Consider the following 18,858-nt stretch of genomic DNA (forward strand, 5'->3'; position numbering starts at 1 on the left):
TTCATTTTTTTTCTGCCACATTTCTTTTATCTCAAATGTCATTAAAGGCCTCTAATGGCATGCATACTGTTTGCATAATGACTACTATAATCTAATGGCACCCAGAGATGAATCCCTGGCCAAGTCTTCACCCAGAGTTCTTTTTACCTTACAGAAAAACAAAAGAATGAGTCAACCATGCTCCTTTTCCTTTCATGCCAGCAAGATTGTAGAAAATTGCTTTCTGCTTTCCACACCTTCTTTTAGTGATTCTATCCTAATGCACTTCTTGTGTAAAAATATAACTCAATGAATAAATTAAACATTACACAAAATATATGTTATTTTTCAATAAATGTCCTATCTTCTAACTTAAACTTTTAGCTATTTCATAAGCACAATGATATTCTATAGCTATTGAAAACATACTACACATTTTATTAATCAAATTAATTTCAGTCTACAGTTAACCTCATTTGCCTAAAGCATCCTTACTGTCAGGTGGTTTTTACTGCTTTTTCTCTTGTCCAAACTTTTGCAGAATTTATATATTGTGTATTTAATTATATACTCTTTGGCATTTAATTATATATTATTATAATTCCACTTTCAATGATATTTGTAGTTCTATATTTGCTAAATTTAGTGAGATATATAATTGGCATAGTGAGTACATGCTGAAATAAAAAATCACATGATAGTAAGAAAATGCAAGTCAAGAAGTGTACATAAACTCTGAAACCAGGTTGTTACAGAATATGCTGTCATTTGAGTCATTAAGAAATTCAAGTCTAATAAACCAACTTAACTCTCCAATTAAGCAACATAGACTGTCTAGTTGGATTTAAAAGCAAGATCCTTCTATCTGCTGCCTTCAGGAATCACATTTTGACCATAAAAACAAACACATTTTCAATGTGAAAGGCTGGAACAAAATCTACCAAGCAAACAGCCCCATAAACAGGCAGGAGTTGCAATCCTAATATCGGGTAAAATAGACTTCAAATTGAAATTAGTGAGAAGAGATAAAGAAGGTCACTACATACTAATGAAGGAATCCTCCTTCAGGAGGATATTACAATTCTAAATATCTATTCACCAAACAGCGGAGTACCCAAATTAATCCAAGAAACATTACTTTCCCTCAAACCCCACATAGATCCAAAGACATTAATTGTTGGAGACTTTAACACACCACTAACCCCACTATATAGATCAACTTGGCAAAAACTCAACAGAGAAACCATAGACCTAAACAACTGCATAGATCAACTAGATTTAACAGACATCTACCGCATATGTGTATTCTTTTTTTTTTTCTATGTTTTACCTTATTTGAGGAAGACTAGATTTACCCTACAAACTCATAAGTATATACATTGGACAGTATGCAAGTATACAGAAATGTATTAACTGAAATATATTAGATTCAAGGGAGACGTCAAACAGTTTAATTCCATAGAAAGCCAAAATTAAAGCTCAGCAAAATGAAACACCAGGAAGCAGGTAATTGTAAAGGGTGGGATGGGGTCAAGGGGGAAAGGGTAGAGGAAGGAAGATGAGAATTAGGGAGGAAACGCAAAGAATCTGATGTATATTCACAAAATTAAGAAGAGTAAGGGAAGGAATAGGTAAGGGAGGGATGGGTGGAGAATGTTGAAAGGGGTGACATGGATCAAGATACATTGTATCCATAAGCTGCTGTGTTAAATGGCAACTTCTGTGTATACCTACCTAGAGACATTTTTTTAAAGAAAGCTTTGTCACATAAATCATCTGAATTCTCCTATCCTTCAATCTGCTGGTTCTTGGGAGGAGAATCATCTCTTTCAGAGAGATGTTCTGGAAAGGAACTTGACTGGCAGCCGGGGTCTGCCATCCAATACACCTGCTATGTCTGCTTTGTCCCTGGAAACACATCAGCTGGACTGGTAGTCAGACCATAGCAGGTGCCAATCTTCCTATCAGACATCTGCCCTTGTAGCTGATTCTTTTTTATTTCCTTCTCCACTTTCTCTGTGGACCCTAAAAACAACAACTCTGAACAATGGGAGAATGGCAGGAACTCTAGGTAAGAAAAAAGAGAAAGCAGTCATATGTGTATTCTTAATACACATTTTTCTCAGCAGCACATGGAACATTTTCCAAAATAGATCACATTTTAGGACACAAATGAAACTTGTCCAAATTCAGAAATATGGAAGTTATACCTTGCATTCTCTCAGATCACAAGGGAATAAAATTAGAACTCAACACCAAAAGCCACCAAAGAAATTCCTGTAACATTTGGAGGCTGAACAACACACTGCTGAATCATGAGTGGGTCATGGAAGAGATTAGAAAGGAAATTCAAATGTTCATGACATTCAACAAAAATGGACATACAGATTACCAGCTCCTCTGGGACACAGCAAAGGCAGTACTCAGAGGCAAGTTTATAGCTCTGAGTCCCCACATCAACAAATTGGAGAGATCTGAATCCAACAATTTAATGAGACATCTGAACCTCCTTGAAAAAGAGCAGCAAGATAAACCCCAATCCAGTAGACAGAAAGAAATAATCAAAATTAAATCAGAATTAAGTGAATTAGAATCCAAAAAAACCATAGAAAAAATCAACAAAACAAAAAGTTGGTTCTTCAAAAAAATTAACAAAATTGACAATGCTTAGCAAATCTTATCAGAAAAAGAAGAGAACACACCCAAATAAACTCAGAGATGAGAATGGATTCAACATCACAGAGGGGAAAAAAAAAAAACAAGATTCAGAACATTATAAGGGAATATTTCTTAAACCTTTATGCTAATAAGTTTGAGAACTTGGCAGAAATGGACCTTTTCCTAGCAAATATGGACAGGCTGAAACTAAGCCAAGATGAGTCAAACCATCTTAACAGGTCCATGTCAAGCATTGAAATAGAAACAGCAATAAGAGACCTCCCAGCTAAGAAAAGTCCAGGACCAGATAGTTTTACACCAGAATTCTACAAGGCCTTCAAAGCAGAGCTCACATCAATACTCCTCCAACTCTTCAATGAAATTGAAAGAGAAAGTTCACTACCTAACTCATTCTATGAAGCCATTGTAACCCTCATCCCAAAACCAGGTAGGGATCATCAAAGAAAGAGAATTATACACCCATTCCTTTGATGAACATTGACACAAAACTTCTGAATAAAATTTTGGCCAATCGAATCCAACAATTCATCCAAAATATCATACACCACAATCAAACAGGATTCATTTCAGGGATGCAAACTTGGCTCAATATACACAAATGAATTAATATAATTCATCACATCAACAGGAGCAAGGATAAGAACCGCATGGTTATCACAATAGATGCAGAAAAAGCATTTGACAAAATCCAACACCCCTTTATTATGAAGGGTCTGGAAAAATTAGGAATCCATGGAACATTCCTTATTACAATAAAGGCTGTATATGACAAACCTACAGCCAGCATTATACTTAATGGTGAAAAACTAAAGCCATTTCCTCTTAACTCAGGAACAAGACAAGGATGTCCACTCTCTCCACTTCTCAAGAAGACAAGATGCAAACAAAAAGGGGATCCAAATAGGGAAAGAAGAAGTAAAACTCTCCCTGTTTGCAGATGACATGATGTTGTATGTAAAGAATCCCACAGATTCCACTCCCAAATTACTCAAGCTGATTCAAAACTTTGGCAAAGTAGCTGGGTAGAAAATTAACCCTCAAAAATCATTGGCTCTTCTGTATGCCAACAATAAGAAAAGTGTGGCTGAAATTAGGAAAGCAACTCCATTTGTAATAGCCCCACAAAAAATAAATTACCTAGGAATTAACTTAACCAAAGAAGTGAAGGACCTCTATAATGAAAACTTTAAAACCTGAAAAAGGAAATCAGAACAAAATTTAGAAAGTGGCAAAAACTCCCATGCTCCTGGATTGGAAAGATCAACATCATGAAAATGGCAAAACTTCCCAAGGCTATCTACAAATTCAATGCGATACCTATAAATATTCCAATTTCATTCTTCAAGGAAATAGATGAGGCAATCCAAAAATTCATATGGAACAATAAAAGACCCTGAATAGCAAAGATGATCCTCAACAGAAAGAACAGTGCTGGAGGAATATCAATACCAAATTTCAAACTCTACTACACACCTATAGTAATCAAAACAGTTTGGTACTGGCACAAGAACAGACCTCAGGACCAATGGAATAGAATTAAAAACCAAGAAATTAAACTATAGACCTATAGCCATCTAATCTTCAATAAGAGAGCTAAAAAAATAGAATGGAAGAAAGACAACCTCTTCAGTAAATGGTGCTGGCAAAATTATTTAACTACTTGTAGAAAACTAAAGCTACATACGTATATATTATCCTGTACCAGGATCAACTCCAAAGGATCAAAGACCTCGGAGTCAAAGCAGACACTCTGAAAACATTACAGGATGGAATAGGAGAAACCCTAGGTCTTCTTGGCACAGGTTGTATTTTCCCTAATAGAGAACCAGAAACACAACAAATCAAAGAAAGATTGGACAAAAGGGATTGCATGAAATTGCAGAGCTTTTGCATGGCAAAGGATATAGCTAGCAACATCAATAGAAAGTCGGTGGATTGGGAGATCTTCACTAGCCATACAACAGACAAGGGTCTTATATCTAAAATATACCTGGAACTCAAAAAAATTAAATCCCCCAACAACAAATCTTCAAAGAAACAACTGCCCAATAAATAAGTGGGCTAAAGACTTAAAGAGAAACTTCTCTGAAGAGGAAAGAAGGATGGCCAATAGGCACATGAAGAAATGCTCGACCTCCCTAGCCATAAAAAAAAGCAAATCAAAACAACATTGAGATACCACCTCACCTCAGTTAGAATGGCTATAATCAAGAATTCTAATAACAACAGATGCTGGAAGGGACGTGGACAGAAGGGAACCTTACTGCATTGTTGGTGGGAGTATAAACTTGTTCAACCACTTCGGAAAGCAGTATGGAGGTTCCTCAAATGACTCCACATAAAGATCCTCTATGACACAGCAATCCCTCTTTCGGGCATTTACCCAAATGCTCACAAACAAGACCACACTAAAGCACCACACCACTAAAGACCACACCACTACCAGCACGACTATGTTTATTGCAGCATCATTTACCATAGCTAAGATATGGAACCAACCCAGATGCCCCTCAGTAGATGAATGGATCAAAAAATGTGGTATATATACACAATGGAATTCTCTGCCTCCATCAGAAAGAATGACATTACCCCATTTGTAAGTAAATGGAAAGACTTGGAAAAAATTATATTAAGTTACGTAAGCTAGGCCCAAAGAAACCTGGGTCCCTTGGTTTCCCTTATTTGCAATAACTACTATATGTCTAAGTCAAGCAGAAAAGGTCAGATAAGCTTAAGTTAGGGAAATGAACTCTAAGATATATATTCAAATGTTTTTTTACTTTCATGCGATTGTTTCTAACACATTTGTAAGATTATTTCTTTGTTGCTTTGTATGTCCCTCCCCCACGGCATAACCCCTGCTTTCACTGTATTTGATGTCGGTATAATTTTGGAGGGGACGGGAAAAAACAAATTGTTTAAATTGGGATATAGGTGGAACCATTGCAACAATGAGATGTACAAGTCATTATGTCGAAAATGAACTTTACAGCTTTGGTTGGGGGGGAGGAGGATTGGATGCAGGGCATGGGGAGAATCGGAAAGGATAGGGAAACAAAGGAGGAGGCTACAATGCTTGATAAGAAATGTACTCATTATCTTGCCCATGTAATTGTAACCCCTCTGTACTGTAATTTCATAATAAAAATGTATTTAAAAAAAGATATTCAACTCTAGAATAGCATTGACAAAAAAGCTATTGGCCAATATGAGCCTATTGGTCCATCTTTAGTTATCAAGCTAAAAATAACAGAAAAATTGCAAAAAAAAAAAACAACCCACTATCTAAAACCTTTTCTAGCAACTTCACTTTCCTCAGTATCCATATATGTTATTAGTAGACTTACTTTCTTGAGCAGGATTTAGAGTCATCAAAGTGTTGTTGGATTTGTCTAGAAATTTTCATGTGGTATTACTACCTACTAGCTTTGAAAGTGTAATCTAAGGGCTGGAAATATGGCTTGGTGGTACAGTGCTTGCCTACCATGCATGCAGCCCTGGATTCGATTCCTCACTACCACATAAAAAATATAGAAAAAGCTGAAGTTTCACTGTGGCTCCAGTGGTAGAGTGATAACCTTGAGCAAAATAATCTCAGGGACAATGCCTAGGTCCTGAGTTCAAGTCCCAGGACTGACAAAAAAAGTGTAAACTAAAACAAACCAAAGATATGAGTTTAAAGAGAACTGATAACACTTTGTTTGGGAGATTTCACTTTTCTTTCAATTTTTATTTTATTTATTATATACACAGATTGATGTAAACAAAAAAATGACTATTGGTACCAGATATAGCTGTATATAGCTGCAATCTCATGCACTTTAGCAAAGGAGAAAAATTACTACTCCAAGTCCAGTGCCAGCAAAGTCAGGAAAACACTATCTCAAAATCAAAATTAAAATCAAAATAAGCTCAGTTGACAGAGAGCTTTCCTAGCATTCAGGTTCAACCTCAAATACCACAATAACATCATCATCACAATCACCATCACAAACAATACTAAAAATTAGCCTAGACCACTTATCTCTGTGTTTTCAAATATAACAAAACTTAGTCATGCTTTTGAGAATATATTTAGATTAAACTCATTTTCTCTGCTTGGAAACATATAAAGATGATTAGTTAATGTTAGTTAATGTAACCAGATATGTAGATTAGAATTCAACATGAAACTACCCCAGATAAGAAACCACCAGCTTCAGTCTGATCTATTCCCGTCTCCTTGTGTGAGAAAACAGAGATGTTTTTCCTTCTTATCTCTCCATACTTTACTAAAACATATCCTTGCTGAACCTTAAAAAGTAAAAAAAAGTATAATATTATCATTTTTATACAATTTTATTGTATTTTTATACAATTTTTATACAATATATCATTTTTATACAATTCAAGAGTGAAAATAATTTTTTCAATGAATTCTTATTCAGTTTGTCAAAAGTAAGCAATATTGTCAATGAAGAGCAATAATCTCTTTTTATTGGATCAGAGTATTTAGATTTAGATTACTAAAATGTTTTTAGGGGTATGTGGAAACATATCTACACATTTGAACATATATATATATATATATATATATACATTAGATCTGATATTTATTATAATCTTGCTTTGTAAGATTAAAAAACTTGTGCTTGCAATAATTCATTAAAAACTTTTAAAATGTGGATACACATATACACACACATACACACACAAACACAAACAGGTATACTTTTCCAGAGCTGGAGATATAAACCATAGCCTCATACAAGCTGGACTTTCTATTAGTAAGATATACACAAGACTCTCAAGATATCTTCTTTATTCACTCATTTTTCTAAAATAAAATAATACCCTGAATTTAATCAATTTTTGATTGAGATCACTAAATATGACTCAAACAATACAGTGTTTTCTAGATGAAGACCAGTGATAACTGATGTTGCCAGCCATGTGCCCTATTCCATGCAGCGTCTGTTGACATGACAGAAACATAGCAGATTAAGGTTTGTTATTACTCAATTTATCCTATACAGTCACATATGTTGTAGCGTGATTTTGATTTTGGAATCACTAGTATAAAGACTACATTCTGGAAATGCTTATCTTTTCTTTAAAACAATAAGAGTACAGTAAGAGCAGAGCCAATGGCTCTGAGAAGTTAGCAAATTGAGGCCTACACATCACATAGATATAAACTGAGTTTAGTTGTGTTTACTTACACTTTTAAGCCTTGCACTTTTCGGTAAAGTACATACAATGATATCACTTGTCACATACAGTTATTGTGATGATTAAACAAAATCTTGTTTGTAAAATTCAAGAAACCAATAAAATTTTTTCATGAAAATGACTTTAATCTACATAGCTTTAATCCAAATTTTGTTGTCAATTTTTGCTATTTGCTTGGTGAAAAAATTTCTGTGTGTATGTAGAATAATCCAGAGTTCGTGCTAAGTATAGTATGATTATTCTACATGCATAAGTCAGGGAGATGTTATGAACCTCTTTCACTGGAAACTTTGGGTTGACTTTCCTCATTATGTCAGGTAGAAGATAAGATGAAATTGAAATTCTGGCAATTTGATTCATAAAAGGAAAAAAGTCAGTTATATAATTATGACTATATTTCAATGCAAAATATTCTACCAGTATATAAAGTACAAGATTAGATGATGGTGTCCTGATCACACAACCCGTGTAAAGTGCTGGATTATAACTGAGAGTGAGGTAAGGAGCTAGAAGCTCTAAAAAGCAGAGATTTAGGCACTTAATATCTACTGGGAAAAGCTGGGAGATCCAAGTGTCTATCAAGGCCAAAGGTTTCATATTAGGTCTTCAAACCAGTATATAATATTTGAGGAAAGGTTTTAGAATTGAAGCCAACATGGAAAGACTGATAAAAATTCATACAGTTACAGTTTTCAATTAGTAAATAAAATATATTAAAACTTAGTGATAATAATTTCTTTAAAAAGGTATGTTTAGTGAAGGGCTAGTGTGTCATGCCTGTAATCCAATCTACTCAGAAAACTGAAATCTGAGGATCATAGTAAGAAGCCAGCCCAGGAAAGAGAGTCTTATCTCCACTAAACTACCTAAAAAGCTAGAAGTAGCCGTGGCTTAAATGTTGGAGTGCTAACCTTAAGCAAAAAAAGCTCAGGAGCAAAACCCAGGCCAAACATAATTGATTAAATTATCAGTTTCAGTTTTATTTTACAAATGAATTAGTAATCATTAAAAAAAACTGCTTAGAATTTAAATGACATTTATGTTTTTTCATATACATTAGAATTTATGAAGTATAATCCCTACATACAAACCAAAATATGGAGACATACTAATCACCATGATAAAAATTATATACATTTCAAAATTGTTGTTTCTCTCTTAAATATTTAAGCTGCTATTTTACTGCTCACTAGGATTTATTTTTCTCTACTTTTTCCACTGATTATCAAAATTAGAGTATTAATGATGGATTGGAAAATTATAGCACTATCTTTAGCTCTTCTTGGACTTACACAAAACAGCAGTATCACCAGCTATGTTATGCATTTATTTCTAAACTTCAGAAAACAAAGACTATAGCAACCATAGTTTTAATATGTAAATCCACAGTAAAAACTAACACAAAGTTACATCATTACTCAGGAATTAATATAGATACATAAATTCTATATGCTGAAGTACATAGCTCATAATGAGTTGATATGCAGTTATTTTTATATTAGACTTGTAGCAGTTTTCATATAGAACATAAAGTATTCATTTCAATTTACATTTAAGTAGAGCACAAAGTATTAAAATTGCATCTATTCACGAGGTTCATATGATGTATTAATCACATCAAACATTTCCTCACAATTTTAAATTCTTTGTGGTGAACGCTCTTAACTCCCAGGTTTTTGAAACATACATCATCACTGCTCTCTATAGTCAGCATGTGGTGCATTGTTAAACTTCTTAGGACTATTTAAATATTACTTGGTATCAATTAGTCAACTTTTCCATGGCCTTTTGTGGAGGGATCTCTGGGGTTTACCAGACAGCTAGGTTGAGGCCCCAGTCCACCCTACACCCTACTCCCTGATTTTGTGCAGGCTGAACATGGCCGGAAACACACGCCCCTGGGCACACCAGTAAGGCCAACATGGTCGGGAACGAAGGGTGTTGGTCGCTTCCGCCCTGTGGAAGAGACCCATGGAAGTCCTGCCCCTCCAAATCCTCTAACCTCAGAAAGAGTGTGTGTATGCATGATATTGGCTAAAGGTTGCATTAAAAGTCCCGCCTATTTGCTGAGAGTTGTGCAAGCATCAGAGTATTTCTAATTAAATGCTGTGCTGTACATAAGCTTGTGCACTACCTAATAAAGTTAGATCTGCACCTCGAGTCTGGTCTCAGGAGACTGTGAAGAGCTAAAGTAACGCCATTTTAAGATCAAACCTCCTGAGCTGTGCTGCCCTCAGAGTAACCCCCAAAGAGAAAAATAGTTCTCAGAAAACCACAGGTTGCCACCAACCCTGCCCAGCCTTAAGGAACAGAACAGCTGCCTACATGTTCCATCAGAAAAAGGGAAGTGTGGCCAGGGTGGACTTAAGCTCCCTAAACTTGTGAACTTGCTTGTGTGGAAATTCCCTGAACTTGTGAACTTGTTTAATAATATAAAAGCTGTGCTGATTCTATGCTCGGGGCCTCTTTTCGTCATCAGTTACTGAGTGTGTGGAGGACCAAGCTTGAGCTTTCAATAAACGACTCTTTGCTGTTTGCATTGATTGTGTTCTCTGGTGGTCTGTGAGGGGGCATCCGAAAACCGGGCACTTTTTGAATTACATGAAATCAACTTTTCATTTTGAATACATGATTGGAATCATACCTTACTTCCCTTTTTGAGCCTTACTTACTTCACTATCATGAGGCTAAGATAAATGAGATTGCTTTTCTAATTTCTTCCTTGGCATGTTCATTATTAATCCATAGAAAATCAACAGTTTTAAATTCTTACTTACCTATGTTAATGCGTGAATACAAACACCAGTAAAATACAAATGACTTTGTTATTTGTAATATGTGTAGAATGAAATTTTATATGTGTGTAAGTGGGTTCTTATTCATGAAAGAATATATTGGATTGACTTTTGGTCACATTCATCTAAAAATGTGGCTGTTTTATCAATAATCTTTAGGAGACATCTTCATTTGCTGTTTTAGATACCAACACTGGACCTAATTAAGAGGTCACTATGTCACTCCATACTAATGCAGTCATACACTTTACAGACTTTGCCTTGACCTACTGCTTAATTCTAAGCTCACATGCTGAATTCTAAAAGAGACACAACCTGAGAATTGTAAAACAGTATGAATTTTAATGAAACATTAGAAGGCCTCTTGAAATCTAGGACTTCAAAGACCAAGTTCATAAATTTATTTCTTTTGAAATCTACAGAATAGCTTTTTAAAAAATACTTAGAATAGCTTACATTACTCTCTTTAGGAAACTCTTGGCAGGATATCACTGCAAACAGAGAAGGATAAAGGCTTACATTTTCATCCCTCTCTTACTATAAGCAAAGCCATGTTTGCATCTCTATTCACAGAGGAAGAATAGGTGAGAAAATATTCGGGAAAATATTCTCATGTTTTCCCACAATATACAGAGTGTGGATTCAAAAGTTTGCTCAATGGATCTGTAAGGAAATGGATTATCCACATCACAAAGAAGATCTGGTGCTTTAACCAATGGTTTTGTGGACCATGCTTTGAAATGTAATAATTATATTAGAAAAAGAATAAATATTGAACACGGAAATTGGACTTGTTGTTAAGTAATGTTAAGGATGCATTGCAGAAGTAAGGGGAACTGATTACCTATGAAATCCTATGTATAACTGGGAAAATTGTAACAAATGCCCTACCTAGCAAAAACACAACAAAAATAAAAGAAAATGGATTTGAGTGAATCAATATCTTAATACCTTAGTATTCTGTACAGTAGGAACATTCTATTTACATGTAGAAAACTATTCTTGAAGAGCATTAATACTCTGTTTACACAGGAAATCTACATTTAAATTTTGAAATTCCCCAGATAGAATACAGGTATTTTAGAGATTCATATCAGACTTCTTGCACAGAGAATACTTAGTTGAGTTCTAAAGTTCATAATTGTTTCTGAACTTTGGTGTTGTACTACTTGGTGTTAAAACAAGTAGTACAACATTCTGGTTCCATATATTGGGTACAACATGGGTGATTAAAAATTATTCAGATATCTATAAAAATTACACAATGGAGATGGAAAGATAGCACAGGCCTATAATAACAACCACATGGAAGGTGAAGGCAAGAGGATCACAATTCTAGGCTGGCCTGGGCAAAAGAAAATCTATCAAAAACAAGCTGGGTATAGTAACATACACTGTGATTATAGCTTAATATAAACAGAAGAATTGAATTACACGGTCTGCTTAGGTAAGAAGAATGAGACCCTTTTTGAAAGTTAACCAAAACAAAAGAGGTTTGGGTTACTGCTGAAGTCATAGAGCACCAACCTAGCAAATGTAAGGCCATGAATTCATATTAGACTTTTTGTACACTCCATACTTAGTTCAGAATTATTTCCATTAGAGTTAAAAACAGTAGTACAGCTTTCAGGTTCTAATAGGAAATGGAGATATAAGAGGATGTAAAAGCTGGCTGTATGAACCCTTAGCCAGTAACTTTTAAAAGTTTAAATCTTAACCCAATCTGACACTTAACCCAAACTAAAATTTAGAGCAAGCAAACAGTATCTTCTGAGAGACTTAATAAAGATTCCAAGTTTACCAGTGGGTCTTTTTTTTTGTTGGCCATAGGACTAGAACTCTGGGCCTGGGCACTGTGCCTCAGCTCTTCAGCTCAAGGTGAGCACTCTACCACTTGAGCCACAGTGCCCACTTCTGGCTTTTTCTGTTATGTGGTGCTGAGGAATCAAACCCAGGGTCTCATGAATGCAAGACAAGCACTCTACCACTGAGCCACCTTCCCAGCCCAGTTTACCAGTGGTTTAACTAAAATTTGCTGATCAGAATGTTAGGCTGAGAATTGCATCTTAATGTCTTAATGCAGACAGTATATTTGAAAAAAATGCTACTCTTCAATCTTTTCCATGGGAAATAAACCCCTAATGACTCATTTCTACTACTAGCACTCAAGAAGTTTATCTTCCTAGATCAGATAAACTAGCTTGTTATTGTTTATACTAGAAACTCAACTTTCCTTTTGAACTCCAACAAAAGTTCTAAACATGTGATCTTACCTTAATAGACACTTGAGGCTATACAATCATAAACATGGCTTCCTGATAGAGTAAGACAATTAATTTTATACCTCATTCATGTTTTCATGAAGATACATTAAGTGAATCTAGGCAAATTGCAAATATAAAAGAATGACATCAAATGTTTATTTAATTCACAGCAGAATAATTTTACAGAAGAGTGTTTCGGGTTCTACAGAGCCAGTCATTTTGTGATGGCTAGACACGCTTTAGCTATTATCAGAGAATTTGAAACTTCCCTTACTAACGCTAAGATAACTTGTGCAATCTTTTCTACTTATTATAAAGAGTAAGACATGTTTATGATTTTACTCATGTTTGTTACACAAATAGGTGATTATGAAATACCTTATGAAAAATTGATTTATTTTTCCTAAAGCTTTAAAATCAAGATAAAATAGTATATACAATTTAAATGTTTCTATACCAGAAAATAAGTTTACTTAACCATAGTTGAAGTATATAAACGGAAATAAAAGTGATTTCATTTACTGTATGCAATAATAGATATAGTGAATTAAATGCTGTGTTTCTTTATTTGAACAAGAAAACACAAGGATGGGTTTGTCTCACAGAATGTCCTGAAGGCATCAGGTTTACCTTCCTCACTCTCTAATGGCTTTCCTCCATTTATTCTAGGACTTACATTCTAGATAGAAACAAGTGCATAAACAGCAGCACTGGCCACCGCCAGGCAGGAAAGAGGAACTGACAATAACAGATCTAAAGTATTACATTAAACATTTTTCTTTTTTGTCATATTCCATAGCTTTTTATATTTTAAATATGAGTTTCCAGAAAGGATTCATTAACACTTCCTTATATGTACTCTCATTTAGGATGTAAGTGTATGTCTGAACTTGAGTAGGACTTCATGATCACATAAGTCATTTTAATATTATATATTTAGATATAGATATGTCCAATTGTAGCTGTAAACATAGATAATCATAGCAACACAAAGATTCATAGATCATCACTACTATGTATATATATCAGAAAATTGTGCTATTCTAAATTTGATATCCAAGTAACACACATGAAAATCTTTATGATAAAACTGAGTTAAACCAAATAAATACAGGAATTGATGTTTTTCCAATGTAAATTGAAATCTTCCAATCCATTCAAAAAGAATGAGAAGAGGATTTAATAAAGTATCCAATATACCACAACTTCCAAAGTTATTTACATATAATTGTTTTTAATTTCATTGTGATAGCTATAAATTATGTTATTTTATTTATTTTTGGGGGGGAGGTCCGGTCGTGGAGCCTGAGCTCTGGGCCTGGACACTGGTCCCTCAGCTCTTCAGCTCAAGGCTAGCACTCTACCACTTGAGCCACAGTGCCACTTCCGGCTTTTTTCTTTTTGCTTATGTAGTGCTGAGGCATCGAACCCAGGGCCTCATGCTTGCAAGGCAAGCGCTCTACCACTGAGCCACCTTCCCAGCCCAATTATGTTATTTTAAATTAAAATCACTAAGAAAAATTTATTGCACCTTCTGTTTGTCCTTGAATATTCACTTCCATCAAATTCATTTTAGTATAAATACATAGTTAGAAAGCACAATGTCATTTAACTTTTCCCTCAGTTATAACACTTTCATGAAGTAACAGCCATTATCATAGATTTAATGTTTTTAATTCCAACACAAACTTCATAGATGTATACATTTTATTATACTTCCAAAATGTAATTCAACTTAACAAAATTGTTATACAGAACTGCAAGGGAGGTTTTCAGATACTTACTTGAAATCCAAGGAGCTTTTCACTAGGCTTAATGTGCCTTTGAAATTCACATTCTACGGGTTGTATCACTTTGATTCCATCTTCATAGAAAACATAGAACATGTTCCCAATTCCAAGACCTTAGGAATAAAAACACATTCCTAAGTTCAAAGTAGAATTATCAGAAATCTTTACAACATAACTCAATGCCTCTCCCCTACCTGCAGGGCATCAGATGAGTTTGTGAATGTATAATGTGAACAAGGCAAACCCTGCAAGACCTTCCCAGCTGCTTTCTCATTCTATGCACACATCTTTATTCTTACTGATCAGTGCTTTCTTTAATATAACTATAAACTATAACTCTATATTTATATAACTATAAAAGAATTACAACTCTTCCACACATAGATTGTTAGAAGCCTGTCCGACTTTATGTAAGTGTTAGTTAAAGAATAAAAAAAATTGCAGAAGAATGAAATTCACTCCATTATTTTCTTGTGAAATTACTGTGGAAAATTTAACTCCATTCTCAGTGCAGTTTACTTTATATAAAGATATAGATGTCAGAGAATATGTATTTTTTCAAAACTAAATTTTGTCAAGATCATCCTACATAAAGGACAAACATAGTTGTTATGCTGGCAATTTTGAGTCTATTTCCACAGTTTAAAATCAATTAAAGGTCTTAGAGAAATCTAAGTGTAATGATTTTAATCCTACTTTAACTTTTCCACTTTATATCCAGTATATAACATCTCAAAAATTCATCTTCCTTATTTTGTACATCCATATTTAATGGATATAAGAGCTGGGATAGTAACAATTGCACTATGGAAAGTCTAGCTTAGAGAGTTTCACATACCCATGCCCACAAGTCTGTTTACTGTTTCTAACTGTTCTCGTATGCTCAGCTTCTTGCTGTCTTCATTTTCCAATCCTTGCTTGCTTTAGCTTCTTTATCAATGTCAAGTGATGCATTCAGATTTCTTCAATCATATCTTATATAACTCAATAATAGAAATTTTGGTATTTTGCAAAACTAAACAATTATTGCTTAACATATTTAAATGTTAAAACACTTATACAGAGAAGTATGATTTATTTAAATTAAAAAACACCCAAAGCAATTTTTGAATCAGTAAATTAATTTTTCAGTTAAGACTATCAGCAAAATCTAGATAAAAGTAATGGTAAGTGCCAAATAAATATTTGCTGGTTTATAAAAGTATTTATTTCTTGACCTTAAGTCATATTTAAGCTTTTTTTTCTCCTAGTGATTTTATTTATTTAGGCTGTATTTTTCAACTCTTTATGATTTGGTTTCAAACTTAATATCTCATTATTAGCACTTACACATAGTGTATATGACCTTTTATTTAGAGATAATGAAGTTAATTTCGTTTATAATACAAATACTTTTTTAAAGAATACAGACTGTTTTACACTTATTTTATAAATAATTTTTACTCCTCAGTTTTAAGAAATGCAAAGAAATGCAATCTTTTTCTTCAATTATGTATTGCATTTCCAGAAATGGGATCTTCTTCTTCTTCTTCTTCTTCTTCTTCTTCTTCTTCTTCTTCTTCTTCTTCTTCTTCTTCTTCTTCTTCTTCTTCTTCTTCTTCCTCCTCCTCCTCCTCCTCCTCCTCCTCCTCCTCCTCCTCCTCCTCCTCCTCCTCCTCCTCCTCCTCCTCCTCCTCCTCCTCCTCCTCCTCCTCCTCCTCCTCCTCCTCCTCCTCCTCCTCCTCCTCCTGCTCCTCCTCCTCCTCCTCCTCCTCCTCCTCCTCCTCCTCCTCCTCCTCCTCCTCCTCCTCCTCCTCCTCCTCCTCCTTCTTCTTCTTCTTCTTTTTCTTCTTCTTCTCCTCCTCCTCCTCCTCCTCCTCCTCCTCCTCCTCCTCCTCCTCCCCCCTCCCCCCCCTCCCCCCCTCCTCCTCCTCCTCCTCCTCTTCCTCCCCTCCTCCTGTTTTCCTTCCCCTCCTCCTCCTTACTCTTTCCCCTTACTCCTCCTGCTCCCCTTCTTCCTCCTCCCACTCTCTCCCTTCCTCTTCCTCCTCCTTCCTCCTCTTCCTCCCCCTCCCCTTTCCTCCTACTCCTTCCTCCTCTTCCTCCCCCTCTCCCCTTTTCTCCTCCTCCCTCTTTCTACTCCCCCTTCCTCCTCCTCCTCTTCCCCTCTTCCTCCTTCTCCTCCTCTTCCCCTATCCCTCTTCCCCCTTCCTCCTCCTTCCCTCTACCCCTTCCTCATCCCCCTCCTCTTCCTCTTCCTCTCCCCTCCTCCTCCCCCTCACCTGCTACTCATCCTCCTTCCCCCTCCCCCTCCCCCTCCTCCTTCTCCTCTTCTCCTTCTTTTCCTCCTCTTTCTTCTTCCCCTTCCTCTTCCACCTTCCCCCTCTCCTTCCTCCCCAACTCCCTCTCCCTCTTCCCTTCCTGCTTCTCCTCCCCCTCCTATTGCTCCCCCCTCCTTCTCTTCCTCCATCTTCTTACTTTCTTCTTCATAGTCTTTTTGTGCCTGTCCACTTACTTGAACTCAGGGCCTGGGTATTGTCACTGAACTCATTTTGCTCAGAGCCAGTTCTCTACCACACGAGCTACCGCTCCATTTCTGGCCTTTTTAGTAATAATAGTCTCATAAATTTTTCTGCCCAGGCTGGCTTCGAATCACAATGCCCAGATTGCAGCCTCTTGAGTAGCTAGGATTACAGGCGTGAGCCATCTGTGCCTATCCAGAAATGTGGTATTTTTGAACATTAACAGAGATGACATGAACTAAAGTTTTAATTATCTATTTTTCCTGTATCTTTGCGGCTGAATACAGGTCCTCATGCTTGGTAGCTAGGCACTTTAACTATACATATTCCACTCCCAAAAGGTAGTCAAGGTTCATAATCAAAACAATTTTGACTTGTATCAGTAAACCTACAAGTGAAATTACCTTAAAACACACACAAGTTGAACATTAATAACTACCAGTCTGACGTTTTTATTTCATAATAATATATGTTATTGTTATAACTTATGAACATAATCAAGCCATATCATGGTCTGTTCTTCAGAATGAACTTATGTTCATTCAGACATCCCATTCAGATATGGGATGTCTGAATGAACATAAGTGTTCTTGTCTTACCACCTCTCAAAGTCATCCTGCAATCACAAATTTGAAAGTGTTTAAAATCAGTATCTATTCATAATTCAAATTTTTTCAAAGCTTCTGAAAACATTTCTGTCTCTCATTCTTCTTTACCATATTTTCATACAATGCTCCATGGGAGTCCTGTAAGATTAGTTGCATCAGTGAAAGTTCTGAGCAATGATTCCTTTAGAAACCATTTCATAAATATAAATCACTCTTTTAATTTGAGAGCCTATGTTTTGCGTTTAAATTATGAATTACACATCAGCATTTTATAAATCATAAACTACTTCTAGATTAAAAAGTTACAGATGAACCCAAATGGCATTATCCATGTTTGGTTCTGTTCTGTTTTCATTTGTTTCCTGCTTTCTTTTCACTATGTAATTGTATTTACTAATGTATAATTATAAAATAGATATTTATATATTCATCACTTTGCTTATGAAATAAAATCTTATCCACGTCATTAAAGAACTTGTTAATTCTTCTGCCCTCACTCACAAGACTGTCATATTTTCCATTTACTTTCTTGCGAGTCATACTCTGTTACTAAAAGATTGGTGTGGATCCTAGCAGAACTTCCTATCATTCAGATGTGCTTCTTTTTTTCTGTTATAATAATATACATATGCAAACTTAGTACCAGCACAGAGTAATATAAACTGACATGATAGAGATGTTGGAAATTGATGACTCCCACACATTTTCAATTGGGGCTTTTGTAAAAAGAAAACAAAATATTTGTGTATGCAAATGTGTAAGTTACTATGAACTATTTTTTTTTTCTGAGAAGTGCTATCAGAGAAAGAGGTAGAAAGATGAACTTTGTTCTTATTCAAAGAGATCTGAGGCAAATCAACCCACTTTTTTTAAATCAGGGAAATGTCAACTAGCCTTGGGCTTGTTTCCCTACATTATATATACTTGGATATAAAAATTACACTTACATAAACAAATTAAAAAACAAGGCAAAAGGACAAGAAAACAAAAATAGCAACAAGGGCAACTAAAAATGTCTCTTGCATCCATTT

The 18,858-nt window shown here is 35.3% G+C and overlaps 1 protein-coding gene across 3 annotated transcripts in view; it reads right to left on the reverse strand.

The window, feature by feature from the left end:
- Positions 1-18,858, reverse strand: part of Fstl5 (follistatin like 5) — a 718,855-nt gene that overhangs the window by 93,724 nt on the left and 606,273 nt on the right. For all 3 annotated transcript variants that reach the window (XM_042668417.1, XM_042668419.1, XM_042668418.1), the window contains one exon: positions 14,713-14,831. In XM_042668417.1, coding sequence (XP_042524351.1) covers positions 14,713-14,831 — 119 coding nt within the window. The remainder of the gene's footprint in view (positions 1-14,712; positions 14,832-18,858) is intronic.

Source organism: Dipodomys spectabilis, unplaced genomic scaffold (genome assembly GCF_019054845.1).
Source record: "Dipodomys spectabilis isolate Male_0828 unplaced genomic scaffold, ASM1905484v1 ptg000436l, whole genome shotgun sequence".
Classification (NCBI taxonomy): Eukaryota; Metazoa; Chordata; class Mammalia; order Rodentia; family Heteromyidae; genus Dipodomys; species Dipodomys spectabilis.